General features: G+C 41.9%; 1 protein-coding gene across 1 annotated transcript in view; it reads left to right on the top strand.

The window, feature by feature from the left end:
* The window catches only part of CABLES1 (Cdk5 and Abl enzyme substrate 1), a 71,200-nt gene that overhangs the window by 14,650 nt on the left and 33,614 nt on the right, over positions 1 to 22,936 (top strand). Inside the window, exons 2-3 of the mRNA XM_005153517.3 lie at positions 20,314 to 20,385; positions 22,824 to 22,916. Of these exons, the coding sequence (XP_005153574.3) occupies positions 20,314 to 20,385; positions 22,824 to 22,916 (165 nt within the window). The remainder of the gene's footprint in view (positions 1 to 20,313; positions 20,386 to 22,823; positions 22,917 to 22,936) is intronic.

Genomic DNA, 22,936 nt, shown 5'->3' with positions numbered 1-22,936 from the left:
GTAATAAAATGTATTGTCTTGGGGAGGAATATTGTTCCTTTAATTGCCTGTCTGATACCCTCCTTGGAATCAAGTATTTTTGGTAGCAGCTTTGTGATCTATACCCTGTTTGCTTAGTATCTATCGTAAATGATGTAACTGTTACTGGTGCAGGTAAGACTTGAGCTTGTGTTCAAAACCCTGGTAGGGTATTGTAAATGGGGAACTGTTGTGTACATGTAATCCCATTAGGCAATACTGTTGTTCAGAATCCTTTTTTTTACCCTTTACCCTCTCCCAACAAAGCTCCTAGGTCTGCGGTGAAGTGTTTTGTGACACATTTCTGAATGGGCCTTTTGCCCTGCTTTCACTTCTTTAATACAAGAAGCTTTACCAGGAAACAAGAATCTCTTTCTTCTCTGTCTTGTGTTTTTTCAGCCTTGGGCTGTGATGCTGACTATGCAGGCAGACACACAAGTCAGATGATCTAAGATGTGCGATATTGTAAGGTTAGCCATTGCACATGATAGTAATATAAAATCTCTTCTGGATTTGTCAGGTCTGCATTTAATGTCTATGCCATCTGAATATCCTTTTTAGAAGATAAATTTTTGTGTGTCTTCACACCCCCAAGGCTGTTCTAAAGCAAATCTTCCTTGCATTATGTTCAGTCACATCTTTCAAGAGGCGATTAGTTTGAAACAAGTATTTCTAAATTAGCTTTTGTTATTGATAAAGGACTCTGAAAATAGAGCCCGATCCTACAAACACTTGCAGATATGTTCAGTCTCACTCTCCCAGGTAACTTGCTGCCTTTGGCTTATAAAGTCATTGCCTAACACAATCAAAATGAGCAGTTTTGTAGTTTCATTTGAGCATGAGCCCCATCAGCTGAAGCTTCTGCAGAAGTGCATCATTAGTCATGCAGTTAATACCTTTGTTAGGAGTATTGAAGTATATGAATTTTTGCAGGTTCAGATCAAATTTCTGGTATAAATGACTTTTTTTCCTGTTATTAGCCTGGCATATTTTAAAATCTTGGAGAGAATGGGTCTTCAGTGGTTGCCTTTAAGATGCTTCTGTAAATGAATATGTGGAATTAGCTCTTGCAATATTAAAAGCTGAATGTAACATACTGCAACCTGGCAGAGTACTGGATGCTAAATCAGTGAACTCTGACAAAAGCTGATTTTTATCCAAACTGATGGCAAAATGAGAGTTTTTGAAGGCATTTCACGCTTTATAGTCTCCTTTATATGCTTAGTCTGCTAAGGAGACATGATGAGCTGCTCTCAGATTTTTCCTCCAGCTGGTTTTCTGGTTTAAGTTTTCTGTTGTCTGTCTGATGCTGCTTATAGAGCAAAGGCTTTTCTGCCTGGAGGTGCTGCTAGGTGATTTAGGGCAATTAAATAGATTACTGGCCCCAAAGCAGAGGCTGAAGCAAATAGATATGCTCACAATTCCAACATTTTATTTCACAACCTGAAGTATCGCTTAAACCAGCAGCTGAACTGAAATAGCTGCTGGTTTAAGCTAGCACACTACTGTCATATAAGCTCACATATAGGTTATTTAGCTTTCAGAAATATGTAGCTTTTTAGATTGAATGTAGTAGGAGAGCCAGATCCACTGCATCTCTTTTCAGGGCCTTTTTCTGTCTGCATATGCAAGTGCCTCCAGCAGAAGTCAGTAATCATGTTTGAAAGGTAGCATATGCATGCACATCACGCTCCTGGCTTGGGGAAATGGAGGAGCAAACAACAGATACTCTGAGCTGCAGCTTAGTGGTTTGTAAGATTTTTGGTATGTTTTTTCATGGTGGTTGGAAGCACTAGCGACATTTCTAAATCACATGATCCGATAATGGGTCCCATGTCTCCTCTCTGCCTTTGTTGCAGAACAAATGACTCTGATATGGCCAGCTTTGAAGCCTTGCTCTGTATGGTAGAGGCTTTTTAAAGTTTCTGGGCTGTTGGGATGAGGTGGAGATGCTCAGCCTAATCTCTTTGTATTCTGTCTTTTTGACAAAGTTCCTAACTTCCAAGATCAAAAAAAGCTTTTAGAAGATGCAGCCTTAAACACGTACATGCCAAAAGGCAAAAGTAAGACTCTTTAAGGATTCACAGAAATTCATGAATTTTTAATATGTTTTAGCTTTGTATTTGTTCTTTAAACAGGTAATACATAATCACAGGTTTCTTGTGCCTTCTGCTTTTGGAGAATCAGCCGTGAATACTGGAGATACCATATACACATGTAGAGTCCTTGCCTCTATTTTTTCATGGAGATGAGGCTCTTCAAAAAATGCTGAATAACACCATGGAAGTGGTAACAACTGTCCCCATCACAATGTTGCTTTTAGCTTTGACCTTGGCACTGCTGGTCAGGGGAAGATGCATGTTCTGAGGCAGATGTGGATACAGCGCGGATGGGTTGGGGCAGCTCCGGCACCTCGGTACTGAAGGATCCCCCAGGAGTAGGACAGCCTGGTGAACTGCCTCTGGGCTAACATCTCCTGTAACAGGAGCCAGGGTAAGGTAGATGTCAAGCTGGAAAACAAGCCACCATACACTGGCAGAAGAGAAGGCTCTGGGGAGACGTTATGGCAGTCTTCCGTAAGGGGGCCTACAAGAAAGAATGGAGAGGGACTTTTTACAAGGCATGGAGTGACAGGTCAAGGGGGAATGGCTTCAAACTGAAAGAGAGTAGACTTAGATTAGATATTAGGAAGAAGTTCTTTACTGTGAGGGTGCTGAGACACTGGCACAGGTTGCCCAGAGAAGCTGTGGCTGCCCCATGCCTGGCAGTGTTCAAGGTCAGGATGGACAAGGCTTTGAGCAACCTGATCTAGTGGAAGGTGTCCCTGCCTGTGGCATGGGAGTTGGAAGCAGATGATCTTTAAGGTCCCTTCCAACCCAAACCTTTCTGTGATTCTGTGATCAGCAGTGCAGTACCTGTGTTTGCAGGAGGAGGTGCAGAGAAATGCAAGGAATCCTGACTGTTCAACTTTGTTCTCATGTCCTTACCCCTCAGGCGGCAATGGTCTGGGTATAGGGACCCCCTTTGTCATCTCCTCCCAGAAAACTGTGATACCAAACTCAGTCAGGAGTGACTTTTGGTTTAACTTTTATATTACTGCTGATGGTTTTTTTTCCTGTAAGGCAGTTGCCTCCTGTTTCCAAAATGCCTTTCACCTGTGGATGTGACCCCGTGGCAGCATTGCCTGTCTCAACAAAACCAGCCCTCTCCTCTGGGGCATGCTTAATCCCCAGCAAGTTGTTAACCTGTCATGAGACAGGGTGTCACCTCCTGCTAGACTAAGATGTTCAAATCCAGCTCGGAGCTTTTTCAGAATTAACCTGTTTTGCATGAATATGGATTTCGTAATGGTGTTTTATGGTCACACCAGCGGCGGTGCGTGTGAGTAGCTCAGCACTGGCTCTTGATGAAACTAGTCCCAACAGCAGCCTCTCTGTTGGATTATGGTGACTGCAGGGCTGACTGCTGCCCACAATCCTGTCTTTGGGGTATGAAGCCAGCCATGAAGTGTCTGATTAAAATACCTGTGTTTGGATGACTGAACAATTTTTGACAATAACAGAATTACTGCGATGGTAAAAATAGCCTGAAAACCGAGAAGTGGCACTGTAAAATTGTCACAGTGCATAATTTGGGATGAGAGCTGTCCCTTGTATTTGTGACCCTTATTTTTAAGAATTTCTCTCCAATTGTTGCTACAGTCTGTAGATTGAAGCAAGGTCATATGTCCTCCCAGATACTCATAGACAACTTTACAAAGTGCTTTGAAAGTCACTGGGTTCTTTTTACTTTCCCATCCTCTGACTTGCTTGTCAGGCTGGCTTGCCTGACATAAGTGGCAGAATCCCTCCTGCTCCTCCTGTGGTTGCAGCCTGGAAGTAGCTGCTGAAAGAGCTGGCAGAGAATAAACTTGAGGAGTAATAGGGAGCAGCATGGCCATGCTTTGTATGTTATCTGTGATGCCTGATAGTGGTTCTCTAATAGAAGAGATTTCTTCTCCGCTGTCCTTGTGTTAGTGGGGCTCACACCTACAAGCAAGAAAAACAAATGGATAAGTGAATATTAAGATCTGTCATTAATTATGAGCAGACTCGAGGAGAATTGGGTTGCATTTTCAGTGGATTTAAATACAACTTTGCTTATGCAATCCTGTTAAGCATTGTTGCAGTGTGTCACTGAGAAAGCTCATTACATTTGCTGTATAAAGATTACGACTTTGGGAGGGGGTGTTAAAGTTCTAGCGGTGGTTGCTGTCTTTCTTGTGGTCACAACAGTGAACTGTTAAATGTGGAGAGAGGGGGGAAGCTGTGGCTAAGCCAGGTTTGTTGTGTGGAAACACAACATTTAATGCTGTTAAGGCAAACCAGAAGAAATCCTGAGCTTTTTTCAGGAAGCAGAATTCTTCAGAAAGGTGACACGTTCACACAGTGGGGAGTATTTTTTTTCCTGAGTTTGTCTTTTATATCATATGCAGATGAATATAGATGTGTATATATATCATAAGAAAAAATGATATCAAAGTGAAACATTGGCTTCAGGCAACTCAAAATGCTCTGTTCCCCACAAAATCTGAGGCTATTTATTTTGTTGAAAATAGTGTCTAACATCAAAATAAGGTTTTTGTTTTCTTTTATTGTAATTGAGTCAAAACCCTGCACCCAACGATTGTCGGTTGTATCCCCCAGTGCTGGGGTCCATGCTTCTGGTTGCTGGAGCTGTTTGGCATTTTCTGCCTAAAAATTTTGCCCATAGAGACATGTTGTGCATTCTTTTGTTTGCTGATACGAACCTAAATGTGTCCCTTTGGGCTCCTCATTTCTGTTAGCAGAATGTGAAGGAAAGCAGGTCTGCCTTTGCTTTCAGTGTTTGTGCACTGGGGTATGGCCAGGGGGTTGATGTGCAGACACTGTTCTGCAATGTATGTTGTTCACACCAAGCAGCGCTTGCTTCAACAAGTCATTTGCTGACCTCAGTTAAAATGATGTCTGCAGCCTGGTAGCTCTAATTTGGCACAAGGCATCTGGTGTAAAAGTGATTAAAAATAAGAAATTAGTTATTGTACAACTGGTTTGAAACCACTGTATAATGATAGTACATTTGCTGTCAGATTAGGTCATGAAGCAGCTTTACTGCAGCTTGGAAAAATGAGGATCAAAAATAGTACTCTGATTAAAACTTGAGCTTTTGAAAGCTCTTCAGAGAAGAAAGATGTGCAAATGCAGATGTATGGTAGAAATTAAATAGCCTGGATATGCACAGTTCTTGAATTTAAACAGCATAATTGATTGAACCACTGTGCTAGCTCATTTCTCACAGCCACCCTGTCTTAACAAAATTAAACATCAGAATGATCTGGGAAAAGGTTGCCTAAAATACGATCCATAATGGGTCAGCGTATTAACATAGAGAATTTAGTCGTTTCTGTGGACATGCATTTGCTGTGCGTGTACCTATATCAGCCTGCAGAACCAGTTGTCTTAGTTGAGATTTATGAATTCCCCCCACATTTAAAAAAATACTTCATACACTTTATCACACATTTATCAGCAGTAAAATAACTTATCTTTGAAACAACGTTTTCTTTCTGATATCATGGGGAATTGGCCTCCTTCTTCTCTGCCCAGCAGTGTGATTCCATCAACCTCAGGACATCCTGTGAGTCCTTTGCATCCTGCCAGGAGGTTTTAGACACAAGGAAAAGAAAGAAAGATATTTGAACTGATAAAGAATAATAATCAGGTTCTCATTTTGCTGCTGTAATGTGCTTTCTTTTGTTTGCATCAAGCAGAAAAGCTGCTGGAGCTCTGCTGTTGGGTACTGAAAGACTGAATCTGATCAGTATTGGCCATAGTCCTATTTGACATCTCTATCTGTCAAGCTTGAAGAAGTCCAGCCTAAACCTGCTACTCATGACTGTTTTAGATGCCTGGTAACTAACTGAGTAGAAAGTGAGACCTGTAGCTACAGTGAAGGAAGGCCTGGGGACAGACAGGGGCTATGGGAGCCTCCAAGGATGCAACAACAGCAAGTCTCTTGCTGTGATTTGAGGATTGTTTGAGACTGATCCCATTGAAGACAGCAGGTCTTTTCTTCCCTCACAAAACCCAATCAAAGCTGATCAGTAATTGTTTTTGGGGTTTTGGGTTGGTTTTTTTTTCCCCCACTTGTGTGCTTGTTAGTAGGATTGATTCCCATGCTTGGTTGACTGCAGATAGGCTGGTATGGTGTGGGGAGTGGGTAGGTGGCTGAAGCAGCACGGTGCCTTTTTGTCATAAGGTTACTAGTGTAAATGAGACTGCTTTAAACCAATTATGAAGCTGTAGTTTGCAGGACATCTGTGTGGGGCTGACCTTCATTTAATCTTAGTTTGGTGTCAGGATGTTCTGTAGGTCTTTGAAGGTTAAGTTGTCCGCAAGGACAGTTTCTGTGTGCATCAAGCCTCCAGCTGCAGATCGTTCTGCATGTAAGGTGCCAGAGTTTGACAAGTTCTAATGGTGTTCACTTTTTAAAACCTCATACCCATCTTAGACAAAATTCATAGAGTGTGGGTTAGTGTTTGTTTAACTGATATCTGTTTACATCTGGCCCAAGCCCATTTTTGTATATTAAAAGTAATGCTGTATTGAGGTAGGTGTTGGCCTGTTGTTTATGACGTGGATGTGATTTCTGGTACCTGTAAAGGGTCATGATCGTGGCAAATCCAGTTGCTGCCTGCTCCCTCTACAGCAGCTCCGTTAGCCTGGACACCTACAAGGCATTTGCTCAGTATTTGAGAGGACTGAGGAGCAGAGAATTATGGGAGAATGTGAGATCAACTAATGATACAAGCAAGCAGTGTCAAATATGGTGTACCCCAAGCTCAAATATGACATATCCCAAGCTCAGAGGTTAGCATAAGCCTCATGCCTATTCAGAAAATTGCCACATGCTTGTCTGGAAAGCAACAGAAATGCTCCTGGTGATGAGAATGGTTCTAGCTAGCTGGGGCAGTTAAGTTACCTTGCCTGTTTATCAGTGTTCTGGGCCTGAAAGGCTGATAGAAAGTGCTGCCTGATCAGCATGATAAATGGGATTTTGCATGATAATTATGTTTACAGCAGGACAGATGTACTAATAACACGTTCTCCAAAGACTTCAAATGAGCTATAAAACAACCAAATCTCTGCTGAAAATGCTGGCAGCAGTAGTATTAATTGTGTAAGTTACAGCTGGTAATTGTTTTGTTTCATTTGAATGAGACAGTCAGCTATTAATGGCTTGTGCTCTGTAGTACCAAAACAGCAGGCTGCACCAAATTTGTCAGTCTAGATAATAAAGTTATATATTAGCAATGCATCCTAGTGGACATACTCTAGTGGCTAGGGAGGGGAAGAAGTGTTACAGTTAATTTCTAATGCTGTTTCATATCTTCTATCAAAATACTTATGTGCCTTCAGGAAGAGAACTGATTTTTCTTATCTACAAATTGTTTGATGTAAGACAATGCCTGCAGTAAAAAAACAAGATTTCTTTGTGGTTACTGAGGATTGAAATGGAACATGACTAATTAGCAGTCTTGTTCCACTTATCTCTTCCACACTGGTGATATGAATTAATATCTTACCCTTGTTTTTATGTGTAGGAAGGATCCCGCTGTTCTTCAAATCTGTTACAGAGCATGCGAAAGTGTGCAAGTGCATAGACACATATATATATTATAGATGTGACCTGAAAACCTGTTAGAATGAGTTATGAAGCCTAATTTTTAAAGCAGCAGCAAAGTAAAGTAAAGTCCAAATTAGTAATCATACTAGCTAGTGTGCCAGGCTTGCAGTTAAATAAAGATCTCGTAGGTAACTAACCAAATTTAAAGCCCTGCTGGTTGAAGTTGAATTACTTTTTTTGTGACATCCTAAATCATTTGCATTCCCAAAGCATGTTCGTTTCATCTGCTGTAAGTTATGCTGCCGATAATATCCCAGAGGAGCATGTTTCTAGTAGTCCTAGCCCACATTGATGCTCTGGCTGATTAATCTGTAAATCCTTCAAAATTTCTCTCCCAAAAGCATCCATGAGTGAAACATGTGAGCAGAATCCTGAATATGTTCCCATAGCATGAGAAGAACTCTTTGTGTGTCTCATTAGGCAATATTTTATTACTTTTTTCATGGGGAAAGAGGAGGCTGACTTTCTAAAGAGTGCAGTATGTACTCCTATTCCTTGGGTAGCAAGAGAGCTGATGGCCTGGAAATACTGCCTGGAGATGCCCTGTAAAAATTGTCCTTGGTTCCTTGTAACCTTTCATCAACTTAATTCATTGCTAATGAGCTGCAAGTTCATTGCAATTCATTGCAGGGCTTTAAAATTTCTACTGAGTCAGATGACAAAGTGCCTTATGTTATCAAAAAAAAGCTATTGATTGATGGAGGACTAGGCAATAGTGCAGCTCTGCAAAAAGACTTGTGCCTGTCTTTAAAAAGTGCTGGTAGAAATGCAGTGATTTTGAGAACAGAAAGGAAAAGGGATATGAGTAAACCAGGAAATCTTTGTTAGCTTACATCTACATAGGTTTTATTGGTTTTCCTGCTTACCCTGAGGAAGTACTAATGTGATTAATTTCATTCCAGGCAGATAGCAAAGCCTAAAATATCAATGATATCAATTTTTTGTATTGGCTTAGTATTTTTACTTTCTCAGCCTAAGACTCTAAAAAATGCATGTATACAAACAAATGAAACACCAACTAGGAAAAATACCCCAAAACCTCCAGATCTCAGCTAAAGAAGAGCTAAATATTTTTTGCATGTATAGTCATGGCATTTGCCATGTAAAGGTCTGTTACTCTGCCTAAGGTTGTACTTAGCATAGCTACAGTTGTAACAACAGTTCTCTTGCCAGACCCTGGAAGTCATTCATACTAAGTCAGGGTATGACAGCTCAGCTTTGAGAAGACCAGCGGCATCAGCTCAAGTACCTGTGTTAGGTGTTTCTCCAGTCTGGTGCTGTCGTTTGCTCCTGTGCTTCCCAGGCATTTGCAGACAGGCAACTCAGGCCGCCAGCTTTGACTGCTGGGAAGATTTTGAAATGTTGAGTGGTGTCTTGCACCCTTCTGAAACCTTTGTTGGTAAAGCTTATGGCAATCCTTTTTGACACGGGAGGTCCGTTGTCAAACACGGAACTCTGGAAGCCATCCCTGCCTCTGCTGAGGCTTGGAAGCGAAGGTGGAGGATTCACTAACAATTGCAACTATACTGTTATTTTTAGACTTTTTGCCCCCAGCCCCTATGTATATAGGCCCCCATCCGAAGTAATGTACTGGATATATAAGCTCACCATAAGCAGCATGACATTTGTGTTAACAATCTGTTTGTGATGAGAAGAGCTGGATAACTCCCAGACTTCTGGTAAGGTCAAGGCGTGAACCTGTTTTCAGTTAATCATCTCTACCAGAAGATAGGTTGCAGCTACATTATTAATGGTTTCTGTATCTATTTGTTTTCTTATATGCATTGCAGATTAGATCAGGTCAAGGGCTCAAGAAACATCTGAAGTGGGTCACTGTGACATTAGGATTAGGTCAGCCAACCTCTTCCCTTCTTCATTGCATAATATGAATGTAACATGTTTTGGGTGTGCTGGGGAGAGACTGAACATGTCAGGAATCATCACTGGAGTTATTTGTTGCAGCAATCAGTGTGCTTTAAGAGGGCAGCCTGACCTGCTGCCTCTGGTTCTTCTGGCATGGCATGGTTGTATGTGGAGACAGTGCACACAGCACTGACATGGGTGAACCAAGGCAGGGAAGCTTGCCAAGTATGTAAACGTGAAATATGGGTCTTGTGCTGCCTTCTAATAATGCTGGTCTTAAACCAGCCCTCTAAATTTCGCTTTTTTGGCCAGTTTTGTCACTATGAGATGCTTTTTATTGCTCAAATATTGGTAGACCCAGGCTAGCGGAGTGCTCTGGCAGCTTTCCTCACTTCTGGTGTGTTGTTGGGTCTGCTTTTAGGATAAAACAGAGTAAATATTTCAGATCCAAGCAACCTGCAATGATCGTGTAGTCCAACTGCTTTACTGCTTCAGGGCTGACCAAAAGTTAAAGCATGTTGTTAAGGGCATTGTTCAAATTTCTTGGATTTCTCCTTCCCCTCTCACCCCCCACAAACTGGTTGAAAACTGGTATCTCAGTTCAGGGTATCTGCTGGACAACCAACTAGCTGGCACCCAGAAAGAAATCAGTTCTCTAATAAACAAGTAATTTACTAAGTAGGAGACTGCACAGATTACCAGAATAAGCAGTATTTCTGTACATCTGATAACGGAGCACTTATGATAGTATTGTGGGGAATATAAGAATAAAAAGGGCCATAAACCTGGGACCCTTTCAGGTCTTCACATCCAGCTGTTTCTGGGTGGTAGAGCAGTGTTTGTCCTATGAGCAAGTGGGAACGGTGCACTTGGAAGAGACTGTGTGCAACAGAGAGTAGGGGAGATGCTTTCTTGGCCTCTGGCCTGTGCCGGTTGTGGTGTACACTTATGAGGAAGTATTGATCCTGGGAGAGGCAGCTCCCTAGCCTGCAGATACAGGTTGCATTTGCCAAGCCAGTGAAAAGCCCATTTGGGTGTCTGCTGGGTACTCCCTGTTGTGAAAACAGGTGGGGAGGCTTCTTGGCAAGTTTCTCTAAATATTGGACACTACTGTATCACCATACGTCAACAGTGAGCAAATGGTACAGCTGCAGAACCACATGTTACCAGTATTAGGGGCTCTGAAGGATGATGGAGAGGAAGTCTTGCATCAGGGACTGTAGCTATAGGACAAGGGGTAATTGGTTTAAACTTAAACAGAGGAAGTTTAGATTGCATGTAAGGAAGAAGTTCTTTACTGTAAGGGTGGTGAGGTACTGGAATGGGTTGCCCAAAGAAGTGGTGAAAACTCCATCCCTGATAGTGCCCAAGGCCGGGCTGGACAGAGCCTTGAGTGACATGGTTTAGTGTGAGGTTGGCAAAGGAATTGGAACTTGATGATCTTAAGGTCCTTTCCAACCCAAACCATTCTATGGTTAACCTATTATGGATCTTATTATAACATACTGCAAATATGTTTTTAAGTAAGGCATAAACAAATGCAGTCTTTTAAGTAAATACATCTTTTTTTACTCAAATATCTTTGGCATTAAACTGTCTGTGTGTGGACTAACACATTAAATTATCTGTGTGTGAGGCAAGAAGGCATTAATCCCTGTGGATGTAATAATATTTAAAATTATGGCACTGAACTGTCTTGTGTTATCCCAGATATCCAAAAGTGTACTTGGTATTAGATATCTAAGCTATCCAATACTTGATTTCTCTGAACCGTATGAATTGGCTTGGGCTTTAGCAATGCATGGCCAGGGAAAGGAGGTCATTGGTTCTTGGGTATGTAAGGGGATGGTGGGAAAAGTGCCTGATCCCAAGGAAATTTGTAGCACATGTGCCCAGAACTAAATCCAAAGTGTGCATCAGTAAACAGTCTGATTGCCACCACCTGTGCCAGCATTCATATGTCATGTGTGAAATGCCTCATGCTAGCTTTCACTTGTTTGGTTTGGTATTTGTGTCCTGCTTACACAGAGGGGCAGGACACATCCTTTCCATCAAAAGAACTTTATCCAGGCAGTTCACAGTGCCTAGGATACATTTTTTTTTAGCAGTGAGGTTTATCAAGTGACTGTTCAGATCTCTTCTTCTAAGTCTAATGTTAAGATGGGGGAGTATGTTTTCCCAGATAGAACATGTGCATTTGGAAGCAAGATGGGGATACAAGATTGGGCTGTAGGTAATCTAAGAAATACCACAGATGAAATAAAGGAAAACAAGCAGGAAAATGCAGCAGTTTAGATTGCGTAGTCATGTATGCAGGCTAGAATTGAAGTCTTTTTTTCAGGTAACTTAGCAGTGCATGTGTGTCATGGTATCTATGGCATATAGCCTTGGCTTGCAATTGAGTTTCTTACTTAATTCCAGAACTTCAGCTACTCTGAAGTACAGCATCCTGGGATTTGATACTTTAAGGACTGGTCTTGCAGTGTGTCTTACTCAAGTACTTGGTTTACAAGTTGGATTCTTCCTTTATTTCCTTAGGAATAGATATCCTTAGGATGTGACTTGTAAGGAGCAATGTTACGTTTGGACAGACCTAAATATTAATCATTTTATAACACACAGAGTTTGCCAGGCAGAAATGACACGTGAAGAATCTGTTAATGTTGATCAGGCAAAGGCCATTATGGTGTGGGATTTACTGTAGATAAAGGACATAGAGATGGAGAATTTGTATGTTCTTTACAGTGTTATTGTATCTGCTTTGGCAAGCATCCTTGTTTTCATAAGGACAGATGATTATCTTGTTTGCACCTTTGCTAGATTTGAGTGTCTTAAATTAATCTGATGCCCATTGATGTTATACCATGGTAATATGTGTTAGGTTATGAGGTAAAGGTTGTTCTGAAAAATGCAGCTGTGGCAGTGTGCAGGCATACTCTAATCACTGCACACAAGCCTTCTGAAAGCTATCACATTGCTGCAGAGTCAGTAAAGTGAAGGCAGTGAATCTGTAAATCACTGGTTACTGATAAGAGAGGATGTAGAGGCCCTTCAGAATCTCTGAACGTTCTGCTGTCTTTAGACTAATCTTACTGAACTGCAGCTGCCAGCTCCTCGTCATGGCATGGGTAGAGCCAGCAGTAGGAGGACTGGGTGCAGAGGCAGCTGCCTGCAGAGGGAAGATGGTGGGTTTCAAACAAGATCTATCTTTGGTGAATTGGGAATCCAGCTGGGGAAGGAAAAATGAAAGGGCCTCCAGAATCAGCAGCATGTGGTGATCGCTCTTCCAGTCTCCTTAGACTCAATCACATTTTTTTCCTTCACTAAAGATTTCATATCAATGCCCAATTTTGAATGCACTTCCTCCCAGAATCCTGTCTTCTAGCAAGATTAGTAATTAATATATCAGGACAAATTGTGCAAGATGCTATAAAAACCTCCCAAAACTAGTTGCACCATACCTTCTGTTTTTCTGTGCACATGCATATACACATTCACACTATATAAATGTTTTGTCATTCAACAGCTTGCTTCTCTGTAATCATAGCAAAAGTCCCCTGTCTCTTAGCTTTGCTGGTACTCTTGTTTTTATATTTGGTACAATGAGACCCCTGGGACATTGGGATAGAGCCATGCTGGAATTTTGTGGACCCTTTCAAGGATCATGTGTATAAAGCTACATCATAATTCGTGAACAAAGCATTATGTTGAATTGTCTCACTATGAAAGTAAGGTCAGGGGGATACTTCAGTGTTGTCATGTTGATGTCTTTCATTCTTTCTTAATTCTTTCTGTTTGTACCGTGTATTTATATACCGTATATAATCAGTATGATTGGTACACTACAAAAAAATAAATATCCTACCTTTGGGGTGGCAGTGTAGGGATTTTTTATGCTGAGATGTTACGTGCAGATAGGTCAGCAGGCAGCAGTTTGAGCATTGTGTATTTTGAGGCTTCTGCCTTGGTGTTGTAGGAGGATGAGGAATGAGTTGAATGGCAATGCAGATAGGATACCAAGTGCAGGAGAGATATCTGGTTTGGGAAGAGTCTAGCATGAAGGCATGTTCATGTCATAGCGATCTCCTTGTCCCTTCATTTTCTGCCCATCTTCCTGCTTACCACTGAAAGTTTGATGGAGACCAAGGAGGCATGTCATTCTCCTGATTATTGCTAGCCTAAGGTTTGAAGGTCTCTCTCCTTGCATTGCACATCCCAAGAGGAGCAGGTTGCCGGGGGTCCTGCTAGCTCAGGATTTCTGTGTCAGAGGCTTTCCTCCAGAGCCCACGCCAGAAGGCTGTGGTCTTAAATCGCATTTGCATCCTGGCCACACATAGATGACAGCTAAATGGAGGTCTCCTGGTGTATGCTCCCTGTGTATTTGGGTTGGGCTGTTGAATTAACAAGATAACCCATTTTCAGCATGCATCAGATGCTTTTAACTCCTGTTGTGGGCAGCCTAGCCAATATGCTGTGCAGCTTGGAAGTCCTAAATGGAGTTTGATGTTCTTTGCAGAGACTGGCTCCGCTGCATAATTATGATAGCATACAATTAAAACCCGCTTTGTATCATTTTGGGCAGCTCCTGGAAACTCTGTTTCCCGTAATAATTTTTAATAGTCTCAGGGTTTGTTTTTCCTGTGTTTGTCTTCCTGCGATATTGGCAAAAGATAGGAAGAAAATGAGCTGGGACATAGGAATCCCAGTAAAAGCTTCAGAGGGAGGGTGAGAGGTGACTCATTAGTGGGTCTTTCATCTGGATTCATGCTGGGTCTTGAAGTCAGGGGTCAGGAAGTGAATGGGGTTTTGTACACAGCTGATGTCTTGTATAATATTTCAGAAGAGTGCATTAATTGACGGCAGCTTAGCCTGGGAGCTCAGGCAGAGGCACTCAGCTGTTTCCCCAGGGTGAAGAAGGGGCTGGGGCTGCTGGGGACAGGGCATTTGCCTGTGTCTGCTGCATGCATGCTCCCCTGGCCCAGGAGAGCCAGCCGGCAGCTGTGTTTCTGTTTGTTCCCAAGTCCTAACTCCGAGGGATTTAGGGAGGAGAATAGTATGTGTACCTTACTCGAAACTCAGACTTGCGTGGAAGATGTGTTTGTGGCCAGCATGTGCGGAAAGAACTGAAATACTGAACAGCCGGGGTTTGTGTTTATATATAAATGTAGAATCAACTAGGTTGGAAAAGTCCTTTGAGATCATTAAGTCTAACCATTACCCCAGGACTGCCAAGTCCATCATTAAACCATGTATATAAATTTACTTGTAAAACATAATGCATATATTGACTTTAGACTTTTTGCATTCTAGCACCTAGAAGCCTGGTCTTAACTCTCATTGCATACTGTCCTTGTTTTACTGTTCAAACTATTTTGGTGCTGGAGGGCACAATATAAGGCACAATGAAAAAAACAGTCCTAGGGTTGCTGTTCCTTTAGAGGTAGGATCAAGGTGATGCTCTGCCTAGTTAGACCTGTGGGAGTTGCATACCCAGAGATGTTCTGGTAATTCCCCAGGAAATATTTGCAAAGGACTGTGTTGGCTTTTGACCAAGCGCTCCTCTTTGTGTCGGGACCCTGTACCTTTCAGAGGGGTGGATGGATGGTAGAGGGAAACCCTCCACTTACACCTCTAGGCAAGCCTTGGGGTATCCTGATCTCATTCCCTGTTGCTGCAAGTCTTATAATGGCTTTCTTTCCATTCCCTTTGTGTACATACCTAGGGTAGTTTTCCTGAGTGTAGAATACATTTTTTTGTGATGAAGGTACTGTGAAAATAAGGAATTCAGAATTTTCCAAGTGCCAGGCAGTCTTGTGCTTCTCTGATGCTCCCAAGCCACAGTATTAGAAACGTGGTTGTGACCACACAGAAAGCACTAACCTTTATGTTTCTGCCCCATGGCTCTTGTTGGTACACATCCATTTTCCCTGGCCACCTGAAGGGAAGAGGTGGTCCAGTGGGCCACTGAACTACCAGCAGTCTTCAGCTGCTGAAACATCTTTGCCCTTCCAAGTTCTCCCATCAGTGTTAACTCAATCTGCAGATGTTCAGATGATTAACACTCATGTCTCATCATCACTACATCTCTGGAGGGATGCAGTTGTCCCAGACAAAGTGGAGAAGCTTGTCCTGATGGATGCTTTTGTTCTGGGAGCCAGTGACACCTATGCTGCTGGCTTCAGCCATAGTAGGTTTGTAATCTTAACAGAAGCAGAGGAGATAACACCCACAGCTTTCACAAAAATTAGGTGTATTTAAAATGCAGCCTTTCTTCCTGGCTTCATAGCTGTGCTAGAAAGTCATTACACATGGATTTATTTTTCCTTATCTCTTGGATTATCATCGGCTTCCTTCCTTCCTGAATGAATTTATCCAGTGTTCTGATTACAGCTTAATTTTTTGATCACCTCCTGTCTGAGGGGCTTAAGATTTTGTATGTTTAACATAATTGAGCTGAGTATTTTGCAGCAATAGACAGTGAAGATAATTTTCCACCTATTGATGGGCTGGTTACGGTGAATCTTTTTGCAGTCTACTCACTTTGACAGTTTGCTGCTCTGATTACTGACCTCCTTTGTTTTATTTGTCCATGTGTTTTACTTTATTTCTTGCCATTAAGCCATGTATTAATCTGACTTTGGAGAGGGAAAATGTAGGTTTTAAGAAAGTTCCGAAGGGGTTCAGACAGCTGGTCAAAGATAAATCCAGTATGCAGACAGGGTCGTGAATATCTCAGAAAACAGCTGTTTAAAAGACCAAGGCATCAAATATCTCTTTAGTCTCTTTAAACTGGGCTTCGAATTTGATTGTTGGGCATTGGTTATTTCTGGGCTCACGTAACAATTACACAGGGAACAAGGAGGAAACCACAAAAATTTAGGTAGATGTTTAAGGGAAAGTGGTATTCCATGATTTTAAAACAAAAAAAAGCTCTTAAGTTGCATGAGACTGTGACTGACAGTGTCCTACGGGAGCTGATGGTCATTAAAACTGGGAGGTCATTATCTTCCCAGAGCTGAACTGCTTTCTTCTGCATGCATGGGGGTTTGGGGAGAGGGGTGTGTTGGGCATATCTCGGATGTGGCAGCTAAACTGGGAGGTTTTTTAAGACTTACTATTCTATGAGTCTATAATTCTGTGAACTAGGAGAAATTAACATTTTTACTGAAACATCTTTCATTTCTTAATTTCATTATTAAGGGCAGTTGCATGTGTTAACTGGCTGACATTTACTCTGCACAAGTTTCAAAGCATTTTATATTGAAAATGCACCTGCCTACAGACTTATCCCAAAGCCTGAATCCTGTGTGATTCACATAGTGTGCTATTTTGTTTTGGTCTGCATATACTCTTCCTTAATAATAGAAGGATTTCCCCCTAATTATTAATGAAATAGGACATTTTTAATTATTAAGTAAGTATCAACATGGCTTTATGTAAGAATGATGGTAGTGTGTGATATAAACCACTTTACTTCAGTGCAAGTGTCTACATACACCAGCTGCTGGAGCACATCAATCAATAACCCTTTTAGAAGCTGTATAGACAATCCCTGACTTCTTGCCTGAGGAAAGATGATAAATTAATCTGAATATTAAACACCAGTTGAGGCGATTAATTTTTAATGAAGACACTGGGAAACTGGTTTTGCTTGGATTCCCTGGTACATGCTTTCGAGAGCTTTGCTTTTCCAGAATTGGGTTTTTCCTGTGTGTGTGGCACAGGATGTGACTTGGTTCACAGCAGGTAGGTTCATTAGCCGGCATTTCTGGTACAATATCCAGCTGTGGAAAGCTTATAAAATATTGGTATTTAGGTCATCTTAATTAGGCCTCAAAATAAAGATTGAAGATAAAGTGGAATAATTACACATAATTCATTGTAGGTGAGCTTCTTCAGTGAAAAGAGGGTACAGGAAGTATGAACTGATTTCAGCAGAGTTGCTGCAGATCTGCCTCACTGGTGCTCCTGTGATGGTGCAGGGAGCTGAAGCAGTTAAAACTAACGATTTTGGGAAGGTGAACGATGTGGCAGTTTTCAGGTGGGTTGGATGCTGAGCTGGGTATCTTACGATGCCAGCACATGGAGGGGATTGGGCTGGGCTAGCCCCTGTTTATATCACTGCAGGCTTCTGTGTGACCCATGCTTCTTCATTGCTGGTGATTTTTGTGGGAGAGGGGAGCTTATCTGCCTTCTTCCTTCCTGGATGAACTTATCCAGGGTCGTACTTATGTTCACACTAGTTTGAAGGGAGCTGAGGAAGGTGTCAGTGCTCCTTTCACATGCTGTTGTGAGCAAAGAGCTTCTCCCCTTCTCCATGAAGACTAGCTTGCCGTGTTAGCACCCAGAATACTGCAGAATCATTACTGATGAAAATCATTGTGAGCTTCAGTGCCAACAGGGGTGGCAGCAATTATCACCCAGCCTGTGTTGTATTCAGTGTTAGCAAGCAAAAGCCAGGAGTCAGGATCCCTGGTTTTGGGTTTAAGAAGTTGAGATCAGTGATTAAAACCAGAGGAATCTGAACAGTCACCAGGCAACTGAATGACCAGCTGATGAAATGCAGTTGTGTGTTTTTCAGGCAACCAATGCATCTACTTTAGTAACATATGCAAATGTAGGCTCTTCAAACCCATCTCTGCCAAGCCATTGGCAACGAAATTGAGGATGATGCATAACTTTGGGTGAGGAGAGATTTGGAGCAGGGTGGCAGTGGTGGCCAGAATATGCATCCCGTGGTGTACAAGTGCCTTATGACATATAACAGGCATCTACTGTGACTAATATGATAAATTTAATACAAAGAAGGTGGCACATTTGTACTGTTGTTTATATCCCTTAGACTAACAACATGCCAAGTATGCTTTTGGTGGTGTAATACCACAAGATGGGAGGGTACTATCATTTAAGCATGTTATTAAACTAATGACATATAAAGAGGTACTAAAAAGCAACAATGATCATCTGCTGCATTAATGGTACTGGTAGTTGACCCTTCCAACTTTGTTTATAGGTCAGTGTAACTGAAAATGGAGGGGGAGCACCACCTGATCTGAGTTTCTCCCTGTAAGAGCATCTCTATGTCTTCTGATAATGGAGCTGAGGGAGCACCCATGGGTACAGGAGACAGATACTTGGTCTCTTCTTCCTTGTCCATCCCAGCAAATTCAGCACACCCTGAAATGCAGACTTTATTTTCTCTTAGCATTTTGAAGGTGTATCCTGTCTTGCACCGTATCTAAAATTCTAATTTAGACAAAGCCTGAGGGGATTTAGGTTTGCATATTTTCCTAAGAGGATTATGTTTCACACTTAGTTGCTCTATGAATTGAGGGGGGGTTTCATGATTTTCTAAGTACATGAAACGCTGCATAGACATTCAGACTGTCCTGAAATGTGTTGTCTGGGGGTTAGTAATGGAAATGTGGTGTTTGAACTAGTAGTAAACTGAATTACTGAGCCTTGGGGTTATTTGGAATTGGAAAACATTTTGGTAATCAGATTTGCATTGCGGCTGCAGGAACAGTTGTAGCAGCACAACTGGAGTGGCTAGCAAATTGCAAGAAGGATTAGAAGCTGCTTATACTGGCATCAGAGAAAACAATTTAATGTGAAACTACAGCCTAGGAATAAATCAGTGAGCACCCTTGAAATCATAGAGGTGCTCATAACACACTGAGATTCTGGAAATTTTACTTCAGATCAAGGCAATAAGGCAGCCTGATGGGAAAGATAATTGAGTAATAATTATTAAAATAATTTATATATGCATATAAATAATAATATTAATAGGTAAATGGGGAAAAATAGGGGTAGTCTATGTAAACTTATCATTTAAGCTCATACTCATAAAATCACTGGTAGAGTAATTTTGATGATTGCTAGCTTAATTTTTTATTACATAGGCTGCATCTTACACATTTGGTTTTTGTATTACAGTGACTTCTGGGGGGCTGGGTGCAGCTCCTCATTTTGTGCTGCCTTTGGGGTGTTTGAAGGATGTGCAGCATCAATTGCTGCTAAACAGAAGCCTGTTTCAGGGCTTGTTCCCTTCCCTTTTTCTGAACAGTCCAAAAACTTAAAATGCGAAGAATTCCTGACTTCATTTCACTGAATTGGAGGAGGGATCTGCTCAGCCATAGAAAACTGATTAAAACAGGGCTAAACTCATCTGTGCTACTCACAGGGATGGTCAGAGCTTCCTTTGAAACTGCTGGTTTGTGTCCAGTGCTGCCGGCTCCGTCATCTTTCATCTCTCTTCAGTCATTCTTCACTGGAGTGATGCGATAGATATCACTGAGAAATGAATGGCATTTATTTAGTAAAAAGGGCAAAGGGCAAAGAGAACTGTCCCTTGTGGCTGTGCAAATGACAGGCAGTCTCTGTAGCTCTATGTCTTCATTATTTTATCAAAGAACTGTACTTGCGGCATAGCAAACTATACCACAGCAAATGTGGGACTGGTGGTAGGTTGGTGTTCAACCCTTGAAGGAAGGAAAATCTGAAAACACAAACTGAGGAGGAGCTGTTGGAAAGTGTCAACCTCTGTTTTGCTGTAGAAGCTTGTATGGAGTAAGTTTGCTTTGGCACCAAATAGATTCAGTGAGATAAGCAGAATGGATCAAAATTGATTAATATCCAAAGGTATGGGTTGGCTAGTGAACAATAGTTTGTGAGCTTTACAAAGACTTCTCATCAGTGGTGTTTTGTGTTCTGTTTTCTCTGCAGACGTCGGCTGATCTCCCAGCGATCTTCTCTGGAGACTCTGGAGGACATCGAGGAAAATGCCCCACTGCGGAGGTCTTTTTATTCACTTTCTCTCTGGTTACTTGTCTGTCAGGCACATGCATGGACAGACCTGCTGTCCATTCCCATGTCGAAAAGCAGCTGGGTGTTTGCGTTAAGATGTTCTTGGTGTGTAAAGAAAGGTATTGAAATCTCATGCACCCTGCAAGGTGGTAGGTGACATAAATTACACATTCCCTGACTTTAGGCTATTAAATAAAAAGTCAGTATTTAAATAAAATGTCAGGAAATTAAAAGTCAGATTCAAGTCATAAAAAAGATTAGTTGTCACTAACATAACTAGCCCCTAATGTATGCAGTACCTTTAACGAGTGAGTACAGCTGGTTTGATAAAGTAAGCTTTTGAAGGCCAGTACTTTAGTATTCTTATTTTTTATGGATTTTTATCATTTGTTCTCTCAGCACATGCAATTTGGTTTAGGTAACCAGCATTACTGTCTTTGCTAGTTGGCAGGTATGTTTGTGACTGCCACCTTACTAACAAAACTGCCCCTATCCTTGTTATATCAGCAGCTTCAGTGTGGTTTTACTTCTACATCCAAGAGACCACAGCTTCTATGGGGACTACAGTAATAAGTCTAGGGAATGCTCTGGGGTGATGGGAAATGAAACTACTGTTTAGCAGTTCAGAAGCAGGCTGATCAGTAATCTGACCAGTGCGTGGTATGCTTCCAGGTCAGCTGTCTGGCAAGGGGGCAGCTGAATTTTCAATGTCTCTTTATCTTGGGACCTGTAATTCAGCTGGTTTATGTCAGTGCTTAGCCTGTGACATTGTTTATCCACATGCAGATCGGCTGTCTCTTCCACACCTCAAAGCAAAGACTTAATAGCAGAGGCTGTACCAACTGGCCTGTTACCAAGGCTTGATTATTTTTACAAAGCTTACCATTGAATGCTTACCAGCATGTTATGAAGCATTCTCATAAATTATTCAAACACGTATAACTGGCAAAAGATACAAACAAAGTGTGGTTTGCGAGGCAGTATTTTTACTTGCTAATTTGCAGAATTGGTGGTGGATCCTCTCTCTTGACAGTACTTTCCTGGGAAGAAGCTAACAAGGCTAATTGTAAACAGAGGGTGAGGGAATCTCAAGGATTTTACTAGCAGGAGGAAGGTGGAAGTGGCTGAGTGATGTGTGCCTGTGCACAGTAATGGCATTTGGTACAACAGGAACTGGCAGTCCTTTGTGGCTTGGGACCAGTGGTCTGTCATTTCAGTCAAACAAAAGGACCTCTTGGGCTTGGGAAGCTGGTGAACGGCACTGTGCTGGTCCTGTGTGCTGGTAGTACATTTGATACATGCTTTTTTGAGGATTGCTTGTACTTAGTAAAGAAAGAAGAAATTCTTCACTATGAGGATGCTGAGACACTGGCACAGGTTGCCCAGAGAAGCTGTGGCTGCCCCATCCCTGGCAGTGCTCAAGGCCAGGTTGGATGGGGCTTTGAGTAACCTGGTCCAGTAGAAGGTGTCCCTGCCCATGGCAGGAGGGTTGGAACTGGATGACCTTTAAGGTCCCTTCAAACCCAAACCATCCTATAGTTCTGTGCCTGTCCCTTAGCTCCCATGGAGGATGCAGCAGCCCTGGCCAGGCAGTGCGCAGTTATCTCCAGTGTGTGTGCGCCGTGCCGTGCCTTGTAACAAAACAGCATGGAGATGAAACAGAGAAAGCTTTCATATGTGCTGTGGTTTTAGCTGATTAAAAAGAGCAAGGCTGGAAGGGGGTGGGGAATATTGCTGTTTGTCTCATCTCTCCTCCCTCTGGCTATTTCTTTCTGTAACTGTGATTTAAAAAGGATGTTCAGATGTAAAATAGATTTAAGGATTAATGTTAAGAAGAATGGTATTTTTTTCCTGAGGTGATTTATTTCATTTTCACTTGATTTTTATGCTGTCAGGAAAGTGAAAATTAATATTTAGAGTTCAAAGCAAATAGGAATTATCCTTTCATATTAGAGACTTTAAATCTTTCTAAAATCAAAAGAAGAAAGAACTTTCCTCAGTAGCTCCTTTACCAATAGCTGAGGAGGACAGGACACAAAAGTTCGGGGTTGTGTGAGTGAGAAAATCACATATTTACCAGATTTTGGCTTAATTTGTTTTTTCCTCTGAATGCATTGGCTGAGCTGTCATGGCAGATTACAGGAAGTTTTATTTTGCTCAGATTTTTTTATGGTGTGTTTTTTTGCGGGGGGGGGGGGGAGGGTGTTGCCTTTTCTTGTTATTATTTCAAATATCTTATTTGTATTCGAGCTGTCACGTTTCCAGACTTATTGGCTTTATTGTTTTTGCCCATTCCTAGCGTGGGGTGACTTGAACCATTTGTCTCGTCTTTCCTTCCTGCCTTTGTGTAGACTTCTTGGCCGTACAGCAGGGAACTGAGCGCTTCTTCTTCCTCCCTCCCCTCTCCCTCCAACTGATCTGTTTTTCAGATGCCGGACACTCTCAGGATCACCCAGACCAAAGAACTTCAAGAAGGTTCATTTTATCAAGAACATGCGGCAGCACGATACCAGAAACGGCAGGTACTGTGCATGCAAAGGCT

The sequence above is a fragment of the Melopsittacus undulatus genome, chromosome 1, assembly GCF_012275295.1.
Source record: "Melopsittacus undulatus isolate bMelUnd1 chromosome 1, bMelUnd1.mat.Z, whole genome shotgun sequence".
NCBI classification, from domain to species: domain Eukaryota; kingdom Metazoa; phylum Chordata; class Aves; order Psittaciformes; family Psittaculidae; genus Melopsittacus; species Melopsittacus undulatus.
Note: the sequence above shows the minus strand (reverse complement) of the source record. Positions and strands in the feature narration are given on the sequence as shown.